Raw genomic sequence first — 24,488 nt, forward strand, 5'->3', positions numbered from 1 at the left:
GGAAATTACTTTTTTGGAAGAACCAATGGTGGCATTATATTTTTCTAATCCCAACATGGAAATGATTCAATTTATCTGAGAAATTTGAATCTGATGTGGACAAGTGCGTGCAGGCTGTTACAGCAAAGTGTGTCCCTCACCAGCTCCTGTTTCCAGCTCCATTCCTAGGAATTGGGCAGGGAGAGCTCGTCCTTATTTATTTTCTTGTGGCCAGCTCCCCGAGCTGGTCCTTCCAAGATTTTACCTAGTAAAATCTAAAAACATCTGCATGGTATTCTTCCTAAGCATTGCCCTGAGCTCACTGAAATAATTTCACAAATGAAAAATTAATTCTCCTTCAGGGAGAAGAATAACAACAACATGCAAAGGTATAATGTAAAACTAATTTTTTTCTTTATTGAAAATACATCTACAAAGTAACACTTCTCAGTCCACACTGGGTGCATAGACATGCAGAGCCTGTGATGGGCTGGCGAGAGGATCATCCTAGAAGACCTGCTTTCCACCAGAAATGGTTAGTATAAAAAAAGATCACATTGTGTAACAGAATTAATTTGACATGGTTAATTTTTGCTCTATTGGTGTCATAAGATGACAGCCATGTACCTTAACTTGTAGTGTATTCCCAAATAGAGCCTTGACATTAAATGGTTACTCCACCACAGCCTAACGTTAACTTTTGTACACACATAATGCTCAGGATCTCTATAAAAATATCTCTAGTTGTAATCAGAGGACGTACGTCTAGATTTTCAGTCTGTTAGCATAATTAAGTCAATTTTTCACCATTTTCAGTCAGAAACTCAAACCGTAGCTGGTACTGTCCGACAGCTCCCCCTCTGCGTCTTTGACTGGATACTCCTTAGGGGCTACAAAATTAATCTTTAAACTTGGGAGCTGCCTCGATTGAAACTAACGCCCCTGCTGTTTTTCTCTTGGAACCACAGTGACAATGTCTTCATACTGATTCATCTTCCACCATTTCTCTCAGGGACATAAACAAAACAAAACCAAACTCCACTCCAGCTGAAGGTTTTGAATGACTTGAGAAGTGGAATTTCACACAAAGAAATATCTTGTTTCTCTCATTCTAACAACTTTTGAGTATAGTCAAAAGCCTTTTCAAATAAGAGACCACCCACCCAGCTCACAGACCTCTATAAGAGAGAGAGCTCATTCATTTGACTTGTTTAAACTATATAAGAAGTAACCTTTTATTTTGATATGCAGACTTCCTTGGGGAATAATTTTGAACTGAAGAGAAAAAAACGTTTCTGGTTTTAAAAAAATGAACCTCCCCTTTTTTTATTATTCTTCCTTAAAGATGACCCATAATCTTGGTGTTTTAAAATCCTCTCTTTATAAAGTCAACCGTGCTCCACTCTTTCCTAGCCAGCTCTTTAGTGTTCCACAGTAAGACCATGAGCACCCTTGCTAGTTGCTAGTCTTACATTTTATTTTTTAAAAGCCTAGCCTCAGTGGAGGAGTGGTGGGAGACAGCCTTCCCAGAGCAGTCCCTTCAGTTTGGGAAGAGTAGGGAAGAAGGGAATACTTCCCCTGTTGGGAAGAACTGAGCAGAGTTTCATGAATAATTCCACTCCTGGGATAGCCTCCAGCCCTGTGACTTGTATAAGTGACATTTTGGACACAGGACCTGGTAAACCTCACAGCCATCCCGCTCCTACTTGGGAATGTTCCTTCCCAATAAATGTCCTTTCTGAAAGTCCCACAGTCCCTGGAATGATACTTGCTACAGGATGTTCCGAGGGAAATAGAGGGCAGGCTCGTTCACAACGCCACAGCATGCGTGGGCCAGAAGAGGCCATAAAGGCATCTAGGGAACTCATTCCTTTTAGAGATGAGAATATTGAGGCCTAGAGATGAGATGGAACTTGCCCACGGCCACAGGGAAATTTCACTTTATGTGCCTCCTCACAGCTGTGTTGGGTGTGTATTCATGTTGTCCTGCTACTAATAAGATAAGGACACAAATCAGAACGGTAATGGGAAAAAACCCTTCTACTATCCAACTGACAATTGATTGTAGTTTATCAAGTTGTTTCATTTGGATGCTAAAATTGAATTGTATTCTGAAGGATTTTTAAGTTTTGAAAGTTAACTTAAAAGCATGTTTTTAGCCTACTCTTTGTTTGACTCTTTAACTTACTTAAAAAAATCACATTTACAGGATTGTGTGCCACATAAACTTCTAAGATCTGATCAAGACTATTTTTGATCTCTGTACCTTATGAGATAAGACTAACACGAAATGACTCAAAAATTTCAAATGTGGGATGAAAACTACAGATTTTGGCCGCCACAAGATCCTCCCTTGTTTTTGGATGAATATTTCCCAATCCTATCAGAGTAGAGAGGCAAAGGGAAGTAAGGGGTTTACTGGAGAGAATGAGTTGGAACAAGATGGAAACATTTCATAATGGTTTTCAAACACCTGGTGCTCAAGAAAGCGTTTTCTTTGTTGTCTACATCTTGGTTTCACTGTCAATGGGTTTTTCAGTCTCGCTTTCCTGGGCAATCAGCTGATATGGTTTCTTCATTTCATTCTCTTCAATCACTGAATTACCCATTTCAACATCTCGGTTCTTCAGTTCATGTCGTGACAAGTGCTCAACAATGCCAGCTCCAAGTGAGTCTCCCAGCACATTGGTGGTGGTGCGGAGACGGTCCCTGCGGGGAGGGTGGGGAGGAAGGAAAAACGAGGCTCCGATGAACATCATGTGATTTCAGCTCAGATTTTGAACCATTGGCTAAGTCTTTGGAGGTATCTCTTAAAATTCTGCTTGGTGTATCCACCAACTGCATGATTACATAACAGACTTATCAGGTTTATAATAGTAATTATTAAAAGTTATAAGGACATAAAGATTATGACTTTTTGGTTACTAGTTAAGAGTACCAACAGTGGGGAATGACCCTTCCTTTTCTCCTTTTATTTAAAATTTCCCTTTGATTCTCTTTCCATGACTCACCTTTCTTTATTCCAGCAGTTCCCAAAGTGTGGTCCAGGGACCCCTGGGGGTTCCCTGAGGTCAAAACTATTTTCAAAACAATGCTAAGACATTATGTGCCCATTTCACTCTCATTTTCTTACGAATGTATAGTGGAGTTTTGCAAAGATTAAAACAGAACACAAAAGATATCACAACAGATTGAAAGCAGAAGCAAATAGGAAACTCCAGCTGTCTTGCATTAAGCCAGACATGAAGGAGATTTGCAAAAATGTAAAATGATATCATTCTTTCCCTTAAATTTTTGGTTTGGGAAATGGTATTTTTTCATAAAAATGTTATTTATATTAACATGTAATGAATTTAATATTGTAACCTTTAAGTGAAATTGCAATTTTAAACATTTCTAAGTTTTTCTCATGCGATAAATATTGGCAGATAGAACTCACACACATAAAAGCTTTTTGAATCTTCAATAATTTTCAAGGGTAAACGAGTCCTGAGACTAAACACTTTAAGAAGCCCAGCTTTATACCATAAAGTGCTCACATTGGTTGAGTGCTGACTGAGGGCTAGACAGTGGGGTGAATGCTTTCCATGCATCACTGCATTTAATCGTCACAGCACCACCAGGAGGTAGATGACATTGATGTTCCCATTTTACAGAGGAGGAAACATGGTGGTTGGGTAACCTGCCCAGTGTCACACAGGGAAGGGACACAAACACAGATCCAAGTGAGTGTGGAACCCCTGCTCTCCACTGATTACCCTCGCCCCACATATCATGCCTTGAGCTCACTGTCGGACTCCCCATGGTCATTAGATCTACTGAAGTCAACATACGTTGACTCCAGCACCTTCTGTGTTCTATGCATTCACTTTTGGCATCCTGGGGAGAAAGTTTTTGAAAGTGGAAGGGAGCTTGTGAGAGGAAAGAGGCAGAGGATGTCAGCTGGAAAGGTGAGGGAAAAGGGCAGAGGGATGGGCCCTAGAGGTCAGGGTCTGAGTGTGTGGAGCGTAGTTTCCTTGGAACTTTCCCCAGTGCCAAAAATCAATTCCATGCAATGACGCTAGCTCTCTTCCTGCTGTCTGCACGCCCCCTCTCCCTGTTGGGATCAGATGGGACGTGTGTGCTGCATTATGCTATTGGAATGGGAAGCACAAAGAGGAAGGGCCTGAGCCAGCACGGGAGGCCTGCAGTTCTGTTCCAGCCACCATGGGTTGTGTTGTGCAATTCAGAAATAGCCTTGCTGATTTATGTTGACTGTGCAGACAGCGGGTTTCCCAATCCCTGAATAGCTTTATGGAGTGAGGAGTGTAGCAGCCAGATGTGCCCCACAGGCTGATAAGGGAGTGAATGTGACGGTGTCTGGGGCTTGCTCTCCAGATAAGGGCAGGGATCAGGCAGGCAATGAGGACAAACTACAGGCCAAGCTGCCCCTCTTCTCGGAGCTCTTTTGGCAGCTGTGCCAGGCTGCCTGGCGCCCTAGAATGACAGCAGGGGGCCCCGCGACAGCAAGCGGGGATGCATTGGAGCATACTCACAGGAACCAGTCTACTGCAATGATGAGCGTGATGTCGTCGGTGGGCAGGCCCACGGATGTCAGCACGATGACCATGGTGACCAGGCCCGCCTGAGGAATCCCAGCTGCTCCGATACTGGCAGCTGTGGCTGTGATGCTGTTAAAAGAAGTTCCGAAACAGAAAACATTCGTACAAATCTCCCCTAATACAGAGTATACCCTACAAAACATGCCTGGCGGCAATGCCTGACTTGCCAAGTTAACAGAAGAGGCTGTGCTTTAGAAAAATGCAAAAGAGATTGTAAAACACCCATTGAGCTTATAATCATATTAGCTAATATTCATCAAGTGTGTATTATGTGCCGTCTGACATACCAAGCATGGCTTATCTCATTTTATCCTTACAACAACCCTTAGGTAGTTGCTCCTATTATTACAGCCATTTTTGAATGAAGAAATTGGTGGCTATATACTTTCTCATGTACCTGAAAGTACTTTGTAAGGTCTAAAATGCTGTATAGTTACAATAACAATTTGTCTCTTACCATACCTCTATCTAAGTGGAGGATTGTCAAGATACTGAACTTGCATGACTAATGTGGTCAGAAAAGAAATCAAATCTATTAATTTAGAAGCAAAATGATTTATGAACAAAGTTCTCTAGCACTATAAATATTTTTTCTGGAGGCTGTGTGGACCTGGTTTGTAAGACACATAACCTGTCTGCGACTGAGTTTGTTAAATGCCTAGTTGATAGGGGCACGTGAGAATGTGAAAATGTTTTAGAAATGGTAAAATATTACCTAGGTATAAAGTGGCATGCATAAAGTACTAAGTCTGTGGCAGAGACTGTTCATGACTCCCCCATGTTGTTCTCCTTCTCTGGTACTAGAATTTTTAGCTGGAATGTGGCTGCTCAGAATGAAGACTGTATTTCCTAGCCTCCCTTGGAGCTTAGACTAAGTTCTGGCCAATGATACGTGGACGAAAGTGATCAAGCAACTTGTAGGCTGTGTCACTCCTCCTCTTCCCACTGGCTAAAATTTGGAGGTGGTGGTGAGCTATCTTGGACCACCTGGATGAGGGCAACACCCCAGGGATGATGGAAACCACAAGCTTTGGTCCCTCACACTGTAGAACACCTACCAACCTCGAGGCTTTGTGGAACAGAGGTGCTCCAGGTGACAGAAGGGCAGTTCTATCTTGGTTAAGTCATTGTTATTGTTATTATTACTTTTTAACTCTGTCACATGAAACTGAAGCTTTTTCATAACTCAGGGTTTTTCAAGCAGTATGCTGAGGTATGCCCAGGAATAGGTTATAAGTGAGCCGAGACACTCATGTCTCAGCCCCAGAGGAGCCAGACTGGGCCTGGGGCTCCCAGAACCCCCAGGCCAGTCACCTCTGGCCATGATCAGCTTCATCTTTTTTTACCCCAAAGCATCCTACAACTAGTTTCATTTCCCAATAATACAAAACATATATAGAGTCTAACGTAACTTATTTCTTTTTGTTGGAAGATTAGCCCTGAGCTAACTGCTGCCAATCCTCCTCTTTTTGCTGAGGAAGACTGGCCCTGAGCTAACATCTGTGCCCATCTTCCTCTAGTTTATATGTGGGACGCCTGCCACAGCATGGCTTGCCAAGCGGTGCCATGTCCGCACCCAGGATCTGAACTGGCGAACCCTGGGCCGCCGAAGTGGAACATGTGTACTTAACCGCTGCGCCACTGGGCTGGCCCCTGTAACTAAATAAACATACACACATACAAAAAAATGTGAGGAAGCTGATAGAGATTCAAAAAGACTAAAGTGACATAAAAACCAAATGCAAGCCATAAATCTAGATTTGATCTTGGTCTGGGGAAAAAGCTATGAAGGATATTTTTGGGACAACTGGGGAAATTTGACTATAGACTGGATATTCTGGAAGCATTTCTAAGATTCTTATTTTTGTAGTTATGTAGAAAACTACCCTTATTCTTAGGAAATGTATACTGAATTATGTACCAGTGAAATGTCATGAAGGCAGAGGAACAGAAAGAGAGGAAGGACGAGAAAAAATGGCAAAAAGTTAACAATTGTTGGATCTAGGTAGAGGGTGTTTGTTATAGTATTCTTTCAACTTTCCTATATGTAAGATAATTTTTATAATAAAAAGTTTTGAAAGAATTAAAAAAATTGGACTTATTTTGATCTCAAAAAGAAATTGCTAACGATAATTAAAACGTACATGAACACAATGAAGAGTAGGGTCTGCTCTGGATGTGAGGCCTAAAGTTTCCATTATACTTACTCACTGATCTGTTGTGCATGTGCGTGGACTATCTCTAGAAACATACAAAAGAAACTACCAAGTAACAGTGGTTGCCTCTGGAGAAGGAAAGGAAGAGATCAGGGGAAGGCATGGGAAGGAAAATTACCTTTCACTAGACACCTCAAATATAATAGTTAAAAAGATAGTCCACAGACACACACAAAATAGTCCACCAAAATCAAATTCTCAACCTATTTGTCAGTGTGGTCTTTCATCTATTTTATGCTGCCCAAAAATTAACCCAAAACAAAATGTTAATCTAGTTTGTCAAGTGTATTTTTGTTTTCCAACTGTCAATAAAAGCTAACATATTTTAATGCCTTTTGAAATTGAAGTACAAGCTAACATTTGTGAAAAGAGAAATATCCATACTATGTATACTGCAGATTTTAAAAAGAATGAGCTAGATATATTTTTAGATGGTATATTGATAAGTAAGCAGATCAATCAAGTGGCAAGCAGTATGTATGGTATGATTTCCTTAATTATGAAAAAAAGCGTGTGTGTCTATGCATTGGAAGGAGTCTTTACACACTCAAATTAACAGCAGCCACCTATAGGAAAATGGGTGTGATGGTGGCAGGCAAGTTTCACTTTTTACTTTATATACTTTCATATTATTACAATTTTGTTATTAGTGAATGTGCACATCTGTATTTTTTAAAAAACTAATAAAAATATCTAAATATCAAAAATAAAACTATTCCCACAAACCCCAACCTCCTGCTTCTCTCTGATCGCCTTCCCAACCAGTTTCTTCACTCAATCCCTGATCACCATCTCATTGTTTAAAGTCATTCTTAAGAAGAAGTTATGTAGAACTTTCCTTGTACCTGATGGTAATAATCTGTCCAAAGTTCAGTTCAAAGTTGTTAACTTGAGCTATGAAAATGGCAGCCAAAGCTTCATAGAGGGCGGTTCCATCCATGTTAATGGTGGCCCCTACTGGGAGCACGAATCTGGTGACGCGTTTGTCCACGCCATTGTTCTCTTCCAGGCACTTGAAGGTGATGGGTAGGGTGGCGGAACTGAGAATAGTAAAGTAGGGCAAGTCAGCTGACATACTGATAGTTCAGACAGTGTCTGTGCATTTGGCATTTTGGACAGAGAGTTCCTTCCTCTTCCATGTGCCAATTTAAAGGGAACTAAGTCAGCACTTGTATAAATAGGGGAGCAGGATTAGGAACAGTGTGGGTCCCCTCACTGGGTCATTTGGCAGCTCTCCTGCTTCTGGGTTCCTTCGAGAGGCATCACTTATGATTATTGCTCCATCAAAACATCCTGTGCTGAGTCACTCTGCCATCTCTCCCTCAGGCAAATGTCAACTGGAAGAGGGAGATGATAGGGGGCAGGAAAGGACAGCTGATTTCCATTTTGCCCCCCAAAAGGGTATATAGCCAGGTATTCCCTGAATCCCAAATAGGTCTGATTGACATCAGAAGTGAAAGAGCCAATTTATACGCCTGAAAGTTTAAAACCTGGAAAAAATGCCTCTCCCTATCCCCAACCTGAGGGTTCTGGTTCAAAGTAGAGTTTGAGATACGTTTTCTGACAGGAGCAAACCACACATACATACACACCTGGAAGAGGTTCCCAGAGCCGTGATGAGTGCTTGCAGCAAGCCACCGATGAAAACCCAAGGGTTTTTGCGTGTTACCAAGAAGTAGAGGAGGGGCAGGACAATCACTGCGTGAATGAGTAAGCCCACGATGACTGTCACTGTGTACATGGCAAGCTGTCCCCCAATCACGCCCATGTCTTCCATCTCAACAATTTTCCCTGCAATCAGGAAGAGGATGCCCAGAGGGGCGTACCTATGTAGAAGCAACACACGCACAATTGGAAGTGTGATTTCCAACAAGCTATTCCACAGGAATTATCAAGTGATAAGAAAAAGTGAGAGAGAGTTGATTTCCAAACTTTCCTGCCCAGGATATTATCAGGACTTGTAGAAACTGTGAGGTTCTTTCTTTTCTTTTTAAAATATAAATATGGCAGAATTAGGCCTCCTCTCACTTAGAATTTCTCTAAGTCACAATCCTTTTCCTCCTAAACCTGTGAAAAAAGGCAGGTACAGAGGTTCTGTTATCCACCTCTTTCTTCCTAGATAACTCTCCTTTCGCCATACCTGGGGCACTTTTCTGACCCTCAGATGCCACCTACTCCCCCAGCCTCCCGCTCCCTTGCTAAGCGTTCTGAACTGCCAGGATCCACAGAACCAGCGAATCCACTGGATCCAGACTTCCGGGAGCATTTCCCACATCAGAGCCCAGTTCCCAAGTTAAAGCAAGATGCATACAACGCCGTCTCAGTGTTTTAGATTTGCAGCCAGCTCTCTTACCCAAGGACCGCTTTCATTATTTTTCCCATATTACACACCATTTACCACATTACTTAGTAGTAGTCTTCAAATCAACTCTTTCACTTAAATAAATTTACTCTAAGAGGAAATTTTATGTTATAGTGCAAATGGAAAACTAGTACCATTTGCCATAAATAGAAGGCAACCGTAAAATAAAGTGAAAGCTATTAAAATGAACAACTTGCATGTATGTTCTACCACAACCAGGACATAGCGGTTCTAATTAGGTTGTTACTACCCACAGGCTGCTACTGCCATTTGTGATCGTTGCCCTGTAGACTCGGCAAGAATGAACAACTGAGACACAAAATGACTTGTACACATTGAAACAACCCCGGTGGTTTAAAGGCCCCGCTGCTGGCTTTCAACTCCCTTTGTCTGATGTGTGCAGTAAACTACAACTTAACTCACACGGCCAAAAACACAGAGGCCAATCCCCCTTAAGGAGAAGGGTCTGCTGAGAACTGTGGAGGATTTATTTCAAAATGAAAAACACAATGCTCCTTTTAAAAGTCCTTTAAAAACACAAGCCAGGAAATTATAGGAGTACCTGTTTTCAGAAATGTAATAACTCAATGTTGAAGTGCAAGGGAATGTACTAGAAAAGCTACATGTGAGGTTCATTCAGCGGCCCTGAATAGGCTTCTTTCATAAAAGAGGTGAAAGGTGGAGGCATTTTAATAATATGAAGATAAATGTCCACTTTCAGCCCTGCCACGATTTCAAAGGAGGGCCCCCAGGATTTCAACTGGGGGCTCCTGTGGAGACCACACTCTGATCAGTCTTTGTGCCCAAGTTCATATCCATCTTGTACAAACTCCTGGAAAACAGATTTCTCTGGGCTTTAGTGACAATAAAGACAAAGGATATTTTTAATCATGTTGGTGAGTGCTTTTCTTAGAAATGGATGCCTTCCTGCCTCAGGTGCCAAGAAGGAGTCTGGATTAAAAATAAAGGAGAAAGGGAAAGCAACTCCCACACGAGGCCTAAACCAAAGTGTTCTTTCCCTGCTGGGGAGCGTTTACTTTCCAAGGTCAGTGTTCCTCTTTGCATTTAGTCTTTTCCTTTGTCTCCGGCACTCAACTTTATTTGAAGGAAGTTTGGTTATAAATTGTGGCTTGGCATTCTATAATACTTCCCATGAGTCCTTCAGGCACGCAGCAGAAATGCCATTTACATATCTTTCTTAGGGCTGAAACAGGAGTGGAGATGTGTTTTTCTGATGGTCTAGAGGCCTCTAAGTTTGTTTTTCTCTCTACTGGAAATATTCTTCTTTTGGCACTTTGTATGGCTGCCTTCTCCTGGTCATTCAGATCTTAGCAAAAAATGCTACCCCCTCAGAGGCCTTTATGCACCACCTGTTTTATTTTATTTTATTTTTCATTGCACTTGTGACTAACACATATGGTTGATTCATTTATTTTCTGTCTCCCTTAAAAGAATGTAAGATTCAGGACATCCTTGTATGTTTTCTTCATTGCTATATCCACAGTGCCTGGTACTATATGCTTGGTACATAGTAGACAATCAATAAATATTCATTGAATAAATACATAGATATAAAATGGAGGAATGAAGAATGGGATCTCATTGGCACTGGGGTAAAGGAGCTGACACTTTTCAAAAACAAGAAAGCAAACTTATTAAGAGAGGCTAGCAGATAGGTTCAAGGCCACTATAGGCCCAGGAAGTCATTGATTTTCTTGTGCTTACCCCAAATGAGATCACTGCAACTGGGCATCCTGCCTGGGGGCATCTTCCTCAATACAGAACACATGTTGCTGGCAATAAGCATCTCGTACATAGCATACATGGCAAATGGAAATACATACCACATTATCACTGCTACCAATCTCATGATGGCTTCGTTAAGAGAATCAAAGAACTCTCTCAGGGCTTGCCCCTGCTCCTTCATGTTTCCAATCACAAAACCGAAGCACATGGAGAAGACAACTAGTCCCAAGGCATTGACCCCATTCACAGACCCTGGAACTGGGACCATCTCTTCTGTGATCCTCGTAAGAGTCTCCATGGCCTCTGACACATTGTTTATCACAGCACCCAGGAGTGTTTCATTGGACTGGATGGGCACTTTAAAGCTTCTCTTCTCATAGTTGGTTTTAAACTGAAAAAGACAAGGTACAACAGAGATTAAAGGTGCTTTTTGTTTTCTTCTTTGTACTCTCCTGTTATTCAAATTTACTATAATGATATACATTACTTTGTATTCAGAGAATAGTGTTGTAGAAGGTATCTGTCTATCTATATATCAATCATCTATCTGATCTGCAACAAACCCCTACTACTTACTCAGCACAGACACACATACACACTTCAATATAGAACAAATTGTAATAGAAAAGTAATATCAGGTGAAGATGTTGGACTAAACATATACACGTGCTTTTGCTTTCTTCTGAAACCCCTAATAAAATGACTATAATGGGCTTTAGAAAAACTGTAAATCCAAATACTCACAATAGCCCATTTACTCTCTATGGGATCATGCTATAGGATCAAGCTCAAATCACTGAACAGCCTTTTACTCATATTCCACAGCTGTGAAACAGAGATAACTGTGCTGGTTCTAACTCACAGGGTCATTGTGATGATCAAATTAAACCAAAATACATGAGAATATCTTGAAAATTTTAAAGTACTGTACTAATGTTGGCTAATGGTGCTCAATTAACAAAGCCCTTCAGGGACTAGACTTAGTCGGAGTTTCAACAGATATTAAAAATGAAAAATCCCAAAACAACAGTCTTCAAGGCATTCCTGACAGTATCAATTCTTAAGAATAGGTGCTTGATTAATAGTTGATGATGACAACCCATATCTCAAATCTATAGAAAAGTTTCTCTTCTTACTCAAGAAATGGTCTTTTCCCCATGGATGCCCCAAGCAGAAGATGCTGAGTATTTTATTGTGGCCATATGAAACAATTAAGCACACCCCTCTATGATTATAATGAGAGCAGGATTCTTCGTCTTTATGTTACTGGTAGCAAAGCATCAAAGAGAATAATAACATATGGATGTTGACTGGATCTAGAGTCTAGGGGAAGAAAGCCCAGTTGTACATGAAGTGCTGGGTCATTTCTCTACCAAGGTAAATGGGAGACTTTCTTGCCCAGTGAGAAACCACTATTCCCAAACAAGGACTCAGCCAGTTGTCAATACTGTGGACACATCTCTGAATAATCAGGGGTACTGCTGGTAATTTTAAGTAACAAAAGAACAGGCGCCTCTTTGTCTCTTACTCCAGTCAACTCTCAAATCTCTATTCCATTGGGGTGCTTATGCATATTATGGATTATCTAGGGTAGATTTTCAATCTTGATTAGCTTTTCCTATGCCTCCAACTCTTTCCCCTTAGACATAGTTTGTAGCCTACACGGAAACTGCAACCTCGTTTGCACTCTGATCTCAGACAAATAGATCTGGGAAGATACATTAGCTTCTCCTTCAAAATCCTGTAAATGCAATCCAAAACCAAATACAATAAATCTGCTTGAGTTAGCACTTTTCATAGTGCTGCTAGAAATCAGCATTTTTGCCGTTATCCAGTGCCAGCTGACTAACTGGAATAGTCAGCCCCATGGTGCTGGGGTTGGCTGGTCAGATTGAAAGGGGCTGATTATTTATGGTTACAGTTGTTTTTGAATAAAGAAAGCTAGATTTTGGCGTCTTAGGCTTTTTTTTTAAAGAAAGGATTCTGTTTGAATTTTGCAGTGTGTGCATGCATTATCTATTAAAAATAGTCAATAAAATTTTTAAAAAGGGAAAAACAAAGGGTGACATAAAGCTTGGTCCTCCATGAGGTTGAGGCTTTGTTTTATTTGTTTTATAGATCCTAAGCAGAAGAGTTAGGGACTTAGGACAAGGGTGAAGTGACATCATCTGGAGAAATATTTGGGATCTATTATTTAACCCAGAAGGTTTAATTGTTTTCCTTTTAATATATTAGGCAATAACGCTTTTTTATTCAAGTGAGGTTAGAATGAACTTTACTAATTTTATCCCCTAATAGTAAAATGTATTTGCATACATAACACAGAGAGCCAAGAGTTACTTGGATATGGGGCGAAAAGGAACTGGACCTCACCATAGCCTCCAGGTGGGGGTCTCAGCACCCTGGATATGCCTTTCCAGGAAGCAGAAGGTAGGAGCAGAAAGAGGATTTGGAGCCAACACAATGGATTTGGATTCTGGGTCTGCCATTTACTGCTTATGAGATCTTGTGCCTGTTACCTAATCCCTCTAATTATCATACATGAGTTGCCTCATCAATGAAATGAAGACAGTGATATCCATCATATTTATGTAAGGACAAAATATAAACAGTGCCTGGCACATAACAGGCATTCAATAGATGATGATGCCATTCCTTTCTGATATGGTTACTCCTTTAAAATCCATAAGACCCTTAGCAGACTTTTAAAAAACAACCCATTGATTTTTAAAATCAAACCCAGAAACTCGAGTAATCTCCCTGATCTTTAAAGCAAGTTGTAAAGGTATCTGATACTGGAGTTTGCTTGCTTAGTGGGCTTTTGTATGTGGGATGTGGGCTCCGGGAGGGGTAGGGAGTCTCCTGATTAACCTTCTTAATTATTAGCAGAGATTTAACGAGCTACTTGTATGCAAGACATATAGTGTCTGGCAACGAATAAGCCTTCAGTACAAGGTTAGACCCACCCATCCCCTCCTGTCCTAAACTCCCCAGAAAACCCTAGCACTTTCTATCTGGTTGGCAAGAGAAGTGTTTCTTATTGCAGAGAAATGGGAAAAAATAAAATAAAATAAAAAAGAGGGTTCTACTCTGTGGTACGCCAAAGAAAAATTTCAAAGGTGAATTAGTGGCTGTAGAATGTTTACCTGTTTAAAGCAGGCTTCCACCAGATTTGGAGGGAACATATTCCTGCAAAGAAAATAATGGTCACTTGAAAAATTTCCCAAAGAATAAGTTTGCTCCTTAAATATTTTTTCATTGTGTCTAAGGTGAAGATTGAATTGAACCAACCAGCAAATGAAAAAAGAGAAAGGTTTTGGTGGATTTTATGACTTGAAATGGGACATATGGTCATCCCTAAGTGTGGCCCATGTAGTTCAGACTTTTTAGAAAGTCCCAAATTCAACTCATTTGACCTCTTGTCAGACAATAGGATGTTTTTGTTCAGATATCACAGCACCAACACCGCTCCTGGGAAGCACCAAAGTGAGACTAGAAATGCCTTTTGTCAAAAGCATTCTGGTTAACTGAAGCATTATTCAATAGTAGCCATTTTGGTATTGTGCCATGTGTCTAGGGACCAAGTGTTATGAACCAAATGTCATAGTTGCCATGTGGAATTTTGTTTTCCACGAAGTCCTCTCTAAGGTTTTCTGGGGGATAGAATATTGACTCTGAATTGCTGGAGCTTCTGAGGCTCTTTGGTGACCACTGGGGAGATGGCCCACAACATTTGAACTTGAGGCCCATGTGGCAGGGTTTGTCACCTCCTCAGAGCAGTGTTTGAGTTTACGGGGGAGTGGGGAGATAAGTGGCAACACTTTAGTTGGGGAGTCTCTAACTAACCAGCTGTGTGACCTTGGCCAAGTCGTGGCACCCATTTAGGTCTCAGATGACTCATCTGTTAAAGATGAGATTGAATTAAACTATCATTAGGGCTCCAAGATTGAAGACTACAGGAGAAGGAGACAGGACCCAGGCAGCTGCAGAGCCTGAGATTCCAGCAGTTGTATGCTATCAAAGTCACATTTTAAGGTTATAAACTCTTGTTTCTTTCTTCCTCCTGCCTAGACCATCCTGCTTCCTTTTCCTCCCCATTCATGCTCTATGGTCTGTTTCCATAAACCTTGATAAAATGCTCAAGTCAAGTGACTGTTTGGGGCAGGTTAGTCATACAGGTCCCTGGGGCAAGGAAGAGCAGAAACACCGGGCGCTGTGATGGATCAACCAGACTGGGAATGACAAGATCTCAATTCTTCAAACAAGGAGTAGAAATTATACAGAAACAGAATATAATAAAATACCCCTAATCCAAACTACCTGAGGGTAAAGTTCATGGAAAAATAGGGAAAAGCCTTAACTAATTGTGTGAACTAAATAAAATCACAGTTATTGGGTGACAACTTGGTATGAAACACTGTTATAGGGTGGTTTGCTATCTTCAGATAATTGTGATTAACTCCATAAAAAGCATTTCAAGAAAAGGCTCTGTGGGGCTGGGCTCCGCTCACATATAGATGATACAAAGTCACCCATGGGGGGAATTGAGAGGTGCTGCTGAAGAGACATTTTTTGCCCAAATCTTTCTTGAATCTACCTGCCACAGACCCATTCCTTGACGTGGCATGTAGCGTCAAGTCCCTAGAAGGAGTTTCTTCCAGATGATCAAGGGAATCCTTTAGAACAGGTATCTAGGAGTGGCAAATGAGTCACTTTGCAAGTAAGTTGTGAAGAAGGGAGGAAAGGGCTAGGTTTGGGGAGACAGGCTATGTGGGGCTATATGGTAGGAGAATGCTAAGCAGGTGGGGAATCTAGAGGCCTGAGCTGGGATAGCTTCCATTTGTCCTTCTAGATCTACTCTCCATCTTGCTCTGCACCCTGGGAGGCTGACCCTTGGACTGTAGCCTGTGGGTTCTCTCGCCTTCTGGCTTCCTGTTGGGTTTGTCCTGTGGGATGCACTGAAAGATCACATGGTAGAGGGACAGGGAGTGGATGGATATATTCTTCCAGCTCTCTCCCTCCAAATTAGAGCTATAGTTCCTATCCTCATGGCCCTTTCCCAAGGCCACAGCTCTTCCTGAGTTCCAGTAACAGCTCCTTCTTTCCCCCCTCAGAGCTAGGGGTGGTAACAAAACAGTATCCTATTGCTATTAGTTCCCTGGTGCCTCACCATCCTTTGTAGGTTCCCTTAACTCTGCTCACACCTTTGCAAACCCTTTTCAATGATCCTTTTGGAAATGCAATATGCTTTCTGCCAGGACCTGACTGATGCAAGGGCAGGGGTGTAGACAGAGCAAGCAGGAAGGTGCCAGCAGCAAACTTTAGCTTACTTCATAGGTCTGTGTAAGACCCTCTCCATCACCAAGTCTGCTTCAAGTCTTAGCTAAGAGTCATTTGTAATCAGTGTATGATTTGCACATAAAACAATGGTAAAGAAGCCATCCTTCAATCTTTCATTACTGATTTGCCAAAACCTTTCTTCAGAAGTAGTACAAAAGGAAAACCTTGGACCAGGCATGACCAGACAATCTCTAAAGTCCCTTCTGGAAATAAATTGTTGTGTATAACGGATGATGATACAGATCACAAGTCCCAAATCAGAAGGATCTAATGAACTGGCTATACTTGAATAAAAACTAGCCTTAAAGAGCAAGACTTGAGAAAAGTCAGTCAAGATTTATTAGGGCCAGCCCCGTGGCCGAGTGGTTAAGTTCGTGAGCTCTGCTTTGGCAGCTGAGGGTTTCGCCAGTTCGGATCCTGGGCGCAGACATGGCACCGGTCGTCAGGCCACATTGAGGTGGTGTCCCACATGCCACAACTGGAAGGACCCACAACTAAAATATACAACTATGTACTGGGGGGATTTGGGGGAAAAAGCAGGAAAAAAAAAAAAAAGAAGATTGGCAATAGCTGTTAGCTTAGGTGCCAATTAAAAAAAAAAGAATTATTAATATTCTAAGGCGAGCTGCACAGTTGAGAGGAGAACTGAGTGATCAGATTCCGAATCCGAAAAGCAAGGCTCTCAAAATCTATATCCTTTCCTTGCTCTTCTCACCTCTTTTACATGAGATGAGAAAATGGATCCTTTAATTTCTATCAGAAAGAAGTAAAGATATAATTTTCATTTCGAGCCTGGTAAGGCTCGTTCATTTGGACATCTCTTCCGGAGTTTGATAAGCTCCTCAAAACAAGAGGGGTTGGGTGGTCAAAATATACCCAAAGGACGGGCTTGCAAGGACATACCTGATCAAGTCCAGGAAGGCGTCTGCAGCTGTCACTTGTACAATTTTGCCTTCTCTGTGCATATTTTCCTTTGTGCCCTTCCCAGGATGGATGATGATGACAATGATTATGCCAATCACCACGGCAATGATGGTCGTAGTCATGTAATAGACTACAGCTCGCATTCCCATCTTCCCTGATGCCTTACTATCTAGGGCCGCCATTCCTGGTGAAGGTAAACAGAAGGAGATTTTCAGGAAGTCAGTCCAGGGAATTCTCAGTGGAAGGTAATGGGAATAGTATTTCCGTCTACACTCCCACACCCTCAGCCCACCCGGCAATGGGATTTTATAGATGATGTGAGAACTTTGCACCAAATTTAATCAGGGCATCACAAAAGGTGAAGAGAAAAAGCCATCGAAAGGCTAGGTATCAGCTGTGTCAGCAAACATGTGATCACGCTTTTCCGTCCCAAGAGTTGATTTCCTGTGGCCCTCTAATGGTTTGAAAGGGCAATCAAGTTCCTTCCTGGTTTACTACTAGCTGGAAGCTATGAGTGTGAATAGTGAGTACTCTGTGTGTGTGTAAAAAGAGATACTTAAAAAAAATTTCTAGCAGGATAATCTAAGCATATTTCAAGTTCAAGCACTGTGGTGACTCACACAGACTAACTGCCATTCAATTCTTTTAAAAGGATTATTGTTTTATACATGTACTCGGGAATCTTTTTTTGATGTTTTTAATGTGAAATTTCAGCTATTGTTCTGATCACCTACTGATTTATTTTCAATATGCATTTGAGGTATATAAAGCCAAAGTTCTCAAATAGCTTCTCTGCGGTTTCATTTCTCTCATCTCATCAAAATTTTTAAAAAAGAATTATTTTGGTGCAGTTCTTCCCCTTTTTGCACCTGCCTTCCTCCACCTGTTCCCAAGGCCTGGAGTACCTCATCTCACGTCAAACATTCTTCTTCCCTTCGTTCTTAGGACATCTTCAAAGTCTACCTCAGGCAAGGTGTTCTCTTAGGTAAGAACGGAGGCATGACTTTTAACATTTCCCTAACTGCTCTAGCAAATGGAGCACATCTCAATGCTTCTTGGGATGGAAAAAAATCAGAAATGACACAAAACTCTCAAAAGATTAGATTATCTACGATAATATGGGTTCTTCTCTTTCATCAGCTATTTCTTCACTTTTTGTGTTCTTTCTCCTCCTTAATCCCACTGAAACTCTAAAATCCCATCACAGTATAATCCAATTATAGTTAATTGGACTATTTTCTTTTCTACTTAAAATTGTGCTTCTATAAGTGTATTAAAAGGATACATTGTATTTCAATATTAGTGTCAGATTCTAATAGTAATTTAATATTTAGGTAGTGATCCTGTTCATACCAACACATTTAGAGTAAGGTATTGAAAAATAATGGTGTCCAAGATTGCCAGCTAACTGGCTGCGTTTGCCCAAAAATCTTGATACAAAGGTAACGAGTTTAGATGGGAACTGAAGCCAGGACCTTCAATTTATAATTTCATTTGTATTTGAATTGTATCATTCATAATTTTCACAATAAGCATATACTTAGTACCTGTTATGTTCTTATTTTTAACAAGAACCTATAAGGCAGATTGCAAAACACTTAAGTAACAGTGTAAGGTTTTAGTTAACAGTAAGTAAAATGGAGTGGGAACTTGAACTCAGATCTTGTGTAACTATTTTTAGTGTACTTTTATTTTAGTACACTAATTTTACAATAGTAAAATAATAACAATTTTAGTGTACTTTCTGCCCTTGAGAAAACCAATTGCAGCTCCCACAAAAGAGGAGGCCAACTTTGGCTTTGATACACGAGCTTAGCTTCTTTTATCCTTGCCCTGGGTTTCTTGAAACCCAGGGTTAAGTATCCATTTACTGGGATGGTGCCGCTTCAACACTTCCCCAACATTAAACATGGGCTAGTCTGTTCTCATCGTGTCCCATCCCCTCATTTTCATCCTCAGATCTGAGTCACATCTCAAAATATCTTGGCTTTCCAGTGATTGAAATAATTCCTCTCAGAAGGGGCCCACTCTCTTGCCCATCATTGCCTGAGCTTGTCACCACTGAAGCCTGCAATTCTTCGGCGGGTGAGTGGTGTGGGCACAAGAGGCCGGATATCTCTGCTAGGGGGTACCGGGCAGCAGTATTTTCTTCCTCCGAGATGCTTTCTTTCCCTCTCGCCTTCTATTCTGTGGTGTGTTCCGTTCTCACGCCAACTCTTCTCTGACGCTCTTGCCCACTATTCTCGACCTATGGCTATTCAGAGAGAGTGCTAAGTGGTCAAGGCAGAGCACTGAAACGGAAGTGGCAAACACAGGAGGAGGCTTCAATCTCCCTCCCTCCCACCACGGGGACCATGGATGGGGGAAGTTGTCTCAGAATCCACAGCCACAGGCCATCAATTCTAGGAAGCAAAGTTTATAGGTGCGTGGTTTTTTCTTCTTTTTTTTTAATGAAAGCCAATCTGAAAGTATTTTCTCCATACTTCCTAACTCTGAAATAGCTGAAGACAACCACTGAGGCATTTTTTTAACAATGTGCCCAGAAGGAGAATCAACAGTCAAATGACAGGCCTCATCACCCTCTGCATATCTTCCTCTGAAAGAGAATTAAGCAACAGCTGCTATTGTTTCAGCCAAGGAAGGGGTGGGGGATGTCTTCATGAACCGATTCTCCATGTAGGTCCTTTCCCTAAAAGGGGTCTGGTGTCCACCTCTGCTCTGGGTACTCCAGCATCCTCCTCCCCACTCCTTCCAACTCTCACTACTCCCCTCTTCACTGAGACAGGTTTGTAAAACCAAAGGGACCACCAGAAACAAGGCCACACACTGCCATCAGGGCAGACCAAACTCTGTGACCATCTCCTTTCCCCAGCCTCGTGAAATCTGAGACAAAGCTCTACACCAGAGACTACACGTAAGTGTCAGCTTGTTGGGGGCAAGGGTAAAGTACTGAATCACTGTGTAGAAAAGGGAACTTTGGCAGGAAGTGCCCTAAATGTTGGAGGAGGGGAAAGTTTGCATTGAGCCTTGTCACTTTAAAATATGTGGAGTAAAAGGGCAGTGGGGTAATAGGGAGACAGGAAGTCACTTGGGTCTGCAGATCCTTGTGGGAGTGTGTTCCAACTACGCGTTCATTGAAATACATAATTGAGAAACACATTCCAGAGCAAGTAGTAAAGATAATGATCTCGTCTGGTCTCTTTTCCTTCATTTGATCTGGGCTTTGCTAAACTGCCCCATTCATGACACCCTAACATCTTTATTATGAAAACAATCTGCCATCAGAATTGAGACCCTCCTGAAACCAAAAGAAATACTGTATTGTACTATTGTTACAAGCACCGTGATGGCTCTTCCAATTACAATGACATATTTGTAAGTTTAAATGTTTTGTATATTTTGAGTTAACTTTTGTGCTGGTCCACTAACTCACTCATCAAATCCTACCTCACATCAATAGCACATATTCATCTGATTTCACGACAACCGTATGTTTTAGATATTGTTGATATCATTTTAAAGGTGAAGATACAAGAGGCCAGAGAAGTTAAATAACTTGTCCAGTGTTGCACAACTAGTAAATGACAGTGGCAGGGTTAGAACCCACACTCTCAACGGAGTACCCTTTCCACCATATCTCTCTTCTTATGGACAAGCTAGGAGTCACCCACAATTCATTTGCTTGTTATCCATGCTAGCTTTCTCTAACTTTCTTGCATTGGAGGTCAATGCTGAAATGGGCCATCTGGCAGAAGGAAAATTCCATGGAGGGAGGGAACTGTGGAAAAACTCTCACACATCCCTCAGTACTCCCCACCTTAAGGGGAAGTGGGTAAACTGGTCACCAGAAGGACCAGCTAGAAAGCTGATCAACCCACACAAGCTCCTCACCATTCCTAGAAAAACAGCTCAGAGCACGTTCCAATGGAGTGTGGAAGGCCATGAATACTTGTTGGCTGTGGGCACATGAACCTTATTTTCCTTTCTAAAATCAACCCATCAGGCCGGCCTGGTGGCATAGTGGTTAAGTTTGTGTGCTCCACTTTGGCAGCCTTGGGTTCTCGGGTTTGGATCCCTGGCGTGAACCTACACACCACTCATCAAACCATGCTGTAGTGGCATCCTACAAACAAAATAGAGGAAGACTGGCACAGGTATTAGCTCAGGGACAATCTTCCTCAAGCAAAAACAGGAAGATTGGCAACAGATGTTAGCTCAGGGCCAATCTTCCTCACCAAGAGAAAAAAAATCAACCCATCAATAACCAGTCATCAAGAAAGCAAGCAATCAGGGCCGGCCTGGTGGCCCGGGGTTTGCCAGATTGGATCCTGGCCACAGACCTATGCACCACTTATTGAGCCATACTGTGGCAGGCGTCCCACATATAAAGGAGAGGAAGATGGGCATGGATGTTAGCTCAGGGCCAATCTTCTTCAGGAAAAAGAGGAGGATTGGCAGCGGATGTTAGTTTAGGGCTAATCTTCCTTAAAAAAAAAAACAAACAGAAAAGAGCAAGCAAGCAATCAAGCTTTTCTGCAAACCTATCACATATTCACCAATTAGTCAAACATCTATAGGAGACTGAACAACATGCTTTCTAGAATGTAAAAGATTAAGATTTTGCTCCAAATAGCTGGCAGCAATCACTCTAAAGAGAGAGGAAAGAACGAAAAGAGACTTTCTTGATGCAAATAGTTAAATAAGCATTCACCTCTTTAGTAATCAGTTTAGCACAACAAATATGCACCAAATTCATGTTTTTTTTTTTTTTTTAAGGGTGGAGAAAGGAGTGTTTCATAAATATGTTATGTGGAACTCTGTACTGTAAAATAGATTTCCTTTGGTATAATATTTGGTTTGACTTCTTGGATAAATGAAATACGTTTTCAGCCAAGTATTAAAGGATAACATATAAATAACGTCAAGGTCCCAAGGCTCTGTTATTTGCATAGATTTTATTCTCCCATCTGCTAGAAATCTGTGTCTTATACATTAACGTGTCTCGCAGTATACTTCCCCCAATAATTCCCGTCTCTGGTTTGGTAACATGAAATCTAAAGAAGGAGTCTTCTGTTACCAGTTGTCTTTCCCCTCACCCTCATGGTGCTTCATCGTTCTTCCAGCGCCACTGGACCAGGCCCAGAACGAATGGAAAAGGGGTGACAGCAACTGCTGACTCAAGAACATTGTTCTGCTTCAGCTTTTATTTTATTTTAGACGTACTTCTCCTCCAATGGGCTTCTCAAATATTCATCTAATGAAAGCCGCCTGTTCTCAACCCTCCTAGAATTTCAGGATGGGCAAATTTACAACAAGGAAATCAAGGATGAAGTCTAATATGTACCGTAGTCATTTGAATACAAGGTGATGATTTTTTTATAAGAAAGTTAAACTCTAAAAACACAATATACTTCATATTCGCAGATTGAAAAATCGGGTCTTGTGTTCTAACACAGCTGCCTACTGCTGGAGCCAGGGCACGGTGGAGCCCTCAGAAAGGAGAGGGAGCAAGGGCCAGAAAGCTCAGGGAAAAGGCAGTGGGGGGTGGGGTGGGGGAGTGGAGGTGGGGAGGGAGTGAGCACGAAGCAAATCACTTTAAACCTCTGTCGAAAACTAGATTAATTTTTTTCACTAAAATATTTTCTTCTGGCCCCTTTATAGACTAGACTGTACAAAAAAAGTAGAGTCCTATGATTCTATGGGTTCTGGAACAGAAAGCAAATCTTTAAAAGTTAGGTTAGAAATTGTTGGTAATGAATGACTGTATCACAGTTTTTAATCCCAGTTATAAGCAGGTGATAGCCTCAGAACTTAATCTAAAAGACAATATTTCAAACTACTTAAGGTCAACCTCACACATTTTTAGAAGCACACTCTTTTTTTTTTTTTTTTAAATTATGGCACAGTGGTTAAGAGTTCTGGCTCTGGGGTTAGAATACCTGGATTCTATTTCTGGCTCTGATACCACATGGCTGCTGTAAGCCTCAGTTTCCTCATCTGTAGAATGGGAACAATGAAGCTCCCTCATAGAGTTTTCATTGGCATTAAAGGGATTTCCACACAGAAGGCATGTAGCATAGTGCTTGGCACATAGTAAGCATTCAACAAATATTAGCTGTTATTATTATTAATTAAGCAGATAAATAATAAAAAAGCTCTTCACTAAGTGCTATTGGGCCTCTCTAAGCCTCTGTTTCATCTAGACAAGAAGCTAATAATACCTACATTGCAAGCTTAGGGAAAACTCACAGAAAGAATCTGTACAAAGTAGGCCCTTGATAAACGCTGGTTAAGATCATTGCATGTCTCTCTCTCCTGGAATTTTAGTGCCAAGAGAGCAGAACCATCTGTTTCATTCATTAGCATAGCTTCAGTTCTTGAAACACTGCCAGCACAGAAAGGCACCCAAGAATTATTTGTTGAATAGTCATTCTTATCACTATTATTATTGTTATGCTGGGTAGAGGCCATGCATTCTTTTTTTAACATTTAAAAAATGTTAACTTTTAACATTTAGATTAGGTTACTGTATGAATTACATGTACTTTTAAAAAGCTGCTTTTGTTTAAAATACTCCAAAATTCTGACTAATACTGGTTGCTTTTCCACTAATTAATCCAAAATAGTGAGGTTCATTCTATCTTGAAGAATGAGAGGCAGACCCTGGAGGGGAAGAGCAAGCTAGCAACACCTGCTGCTCCATTTCCAGAGCTGGGAGCTCCTTCACAGCACGACGTCCCTGGCTGGTCAGGAAGTGCAAGGGACTGGCGACCCTCTGCGACGCACCAGGAGCACCCCACCCTCTTTCCGGTCCCTTTCCCTCTCACTCCTATTTTATTTCCCCTCTTTTGCTGACATGATTCAGTCTTGCAGATGAGCCTATATAAGTAATTGCTAGAGTCTTATCTGTCCACATGTTAACAGAAGAATAAGTGAATAAATGAAAAAATAGATACTGAGACGGGAACAGAAGAGGGGGTGAGGTCTAACAAGTGCTGACGACGCAGGTCAGGAAATCAATGTAGGGGGTCATGACTAGTATTTTTATCCATTAATGAAAGAGAATAGAATAGAAAATATTAGAGGACATCAGCTATATTAAAGGTAAGTATTATTTTGTGAAACTTTTTTCAGCTGTGTGTGTATACCTGTGTGTGTGGCCAGGTCACAAAGCAAAGTACATTTATATTTTATTTGTAAGTTCTGGCAAAGAAAAAGAAAAGTTTGCAAATGCTGGTAAAAACCCCATTCAGTTAATAGTAGAGACTTTCAAAAGGAACCAGGAACTATGATCTTCCCTTCCCATCATCTTCGCTTCCT

General features: G+C 41.3%; 1 protein-coding gene across 3 annotated transcripts in view; it reads right to left on the minus strand.

Annotated features, from left to right (window-relative positions):
* Positions 1-371: 371 nt before the first annotated feature.
* The window catches only part of SLC1A3 (solute carrier family 1 member 3), a 74,677-nt gene continuing 50,560 nt past the window's right edge, over positions 372-24,488 (minus strand). For all 3 annotated transcript variants that reach the window (XM_046672403.1, XM_046672405.1, XM_046672404.1), the window contains 7 exons: positions 17,148-17,352; positions 14,051-14,093; positions 11,003-11,295; positions 8,389-8,622; positions 7,642-7,836; positions 4,515-4,649; positions 372-2,688 (listed from right to left, as the gene is read on the minus strand). In XM_046672403.1, the coding sequence (XP_046528359.1) occupies positions 2,484-2,688; positions 4,515-4,649; positions 7,642-7,836; positions 8,389-8,622; positions 11,003-11,295; positions 14,051-14,093; positions 17,148-17,352 (1,310 nt within the window). In that variant the 3' untranslated portion in view covers positions 372-2,483. The remainder of the gene's footprint in view (positions 2,689-4,514; positions 4,650-7,641; positions 7,837-8,388; positions 8,623-11,002; positions 11,296-14,050; positions 14,094-17,147; positions 17,353-24,488) is intronic.

Source organism: Equus quagga, chromosome 9 (assembly GCF_021613505.1).
Source record: "Equus quagga isolate Etosha38 chromosome 9, UCLA_HA_Equagga_1.0, whole genome shotgun sequence".
Classification (NCBI taxonomy): domain Eukaryota; kingdom Metazoa; phylum Chordata; class Mammalia; order Perissodactyla; family Equidae; genus Equus; species Equus quagga.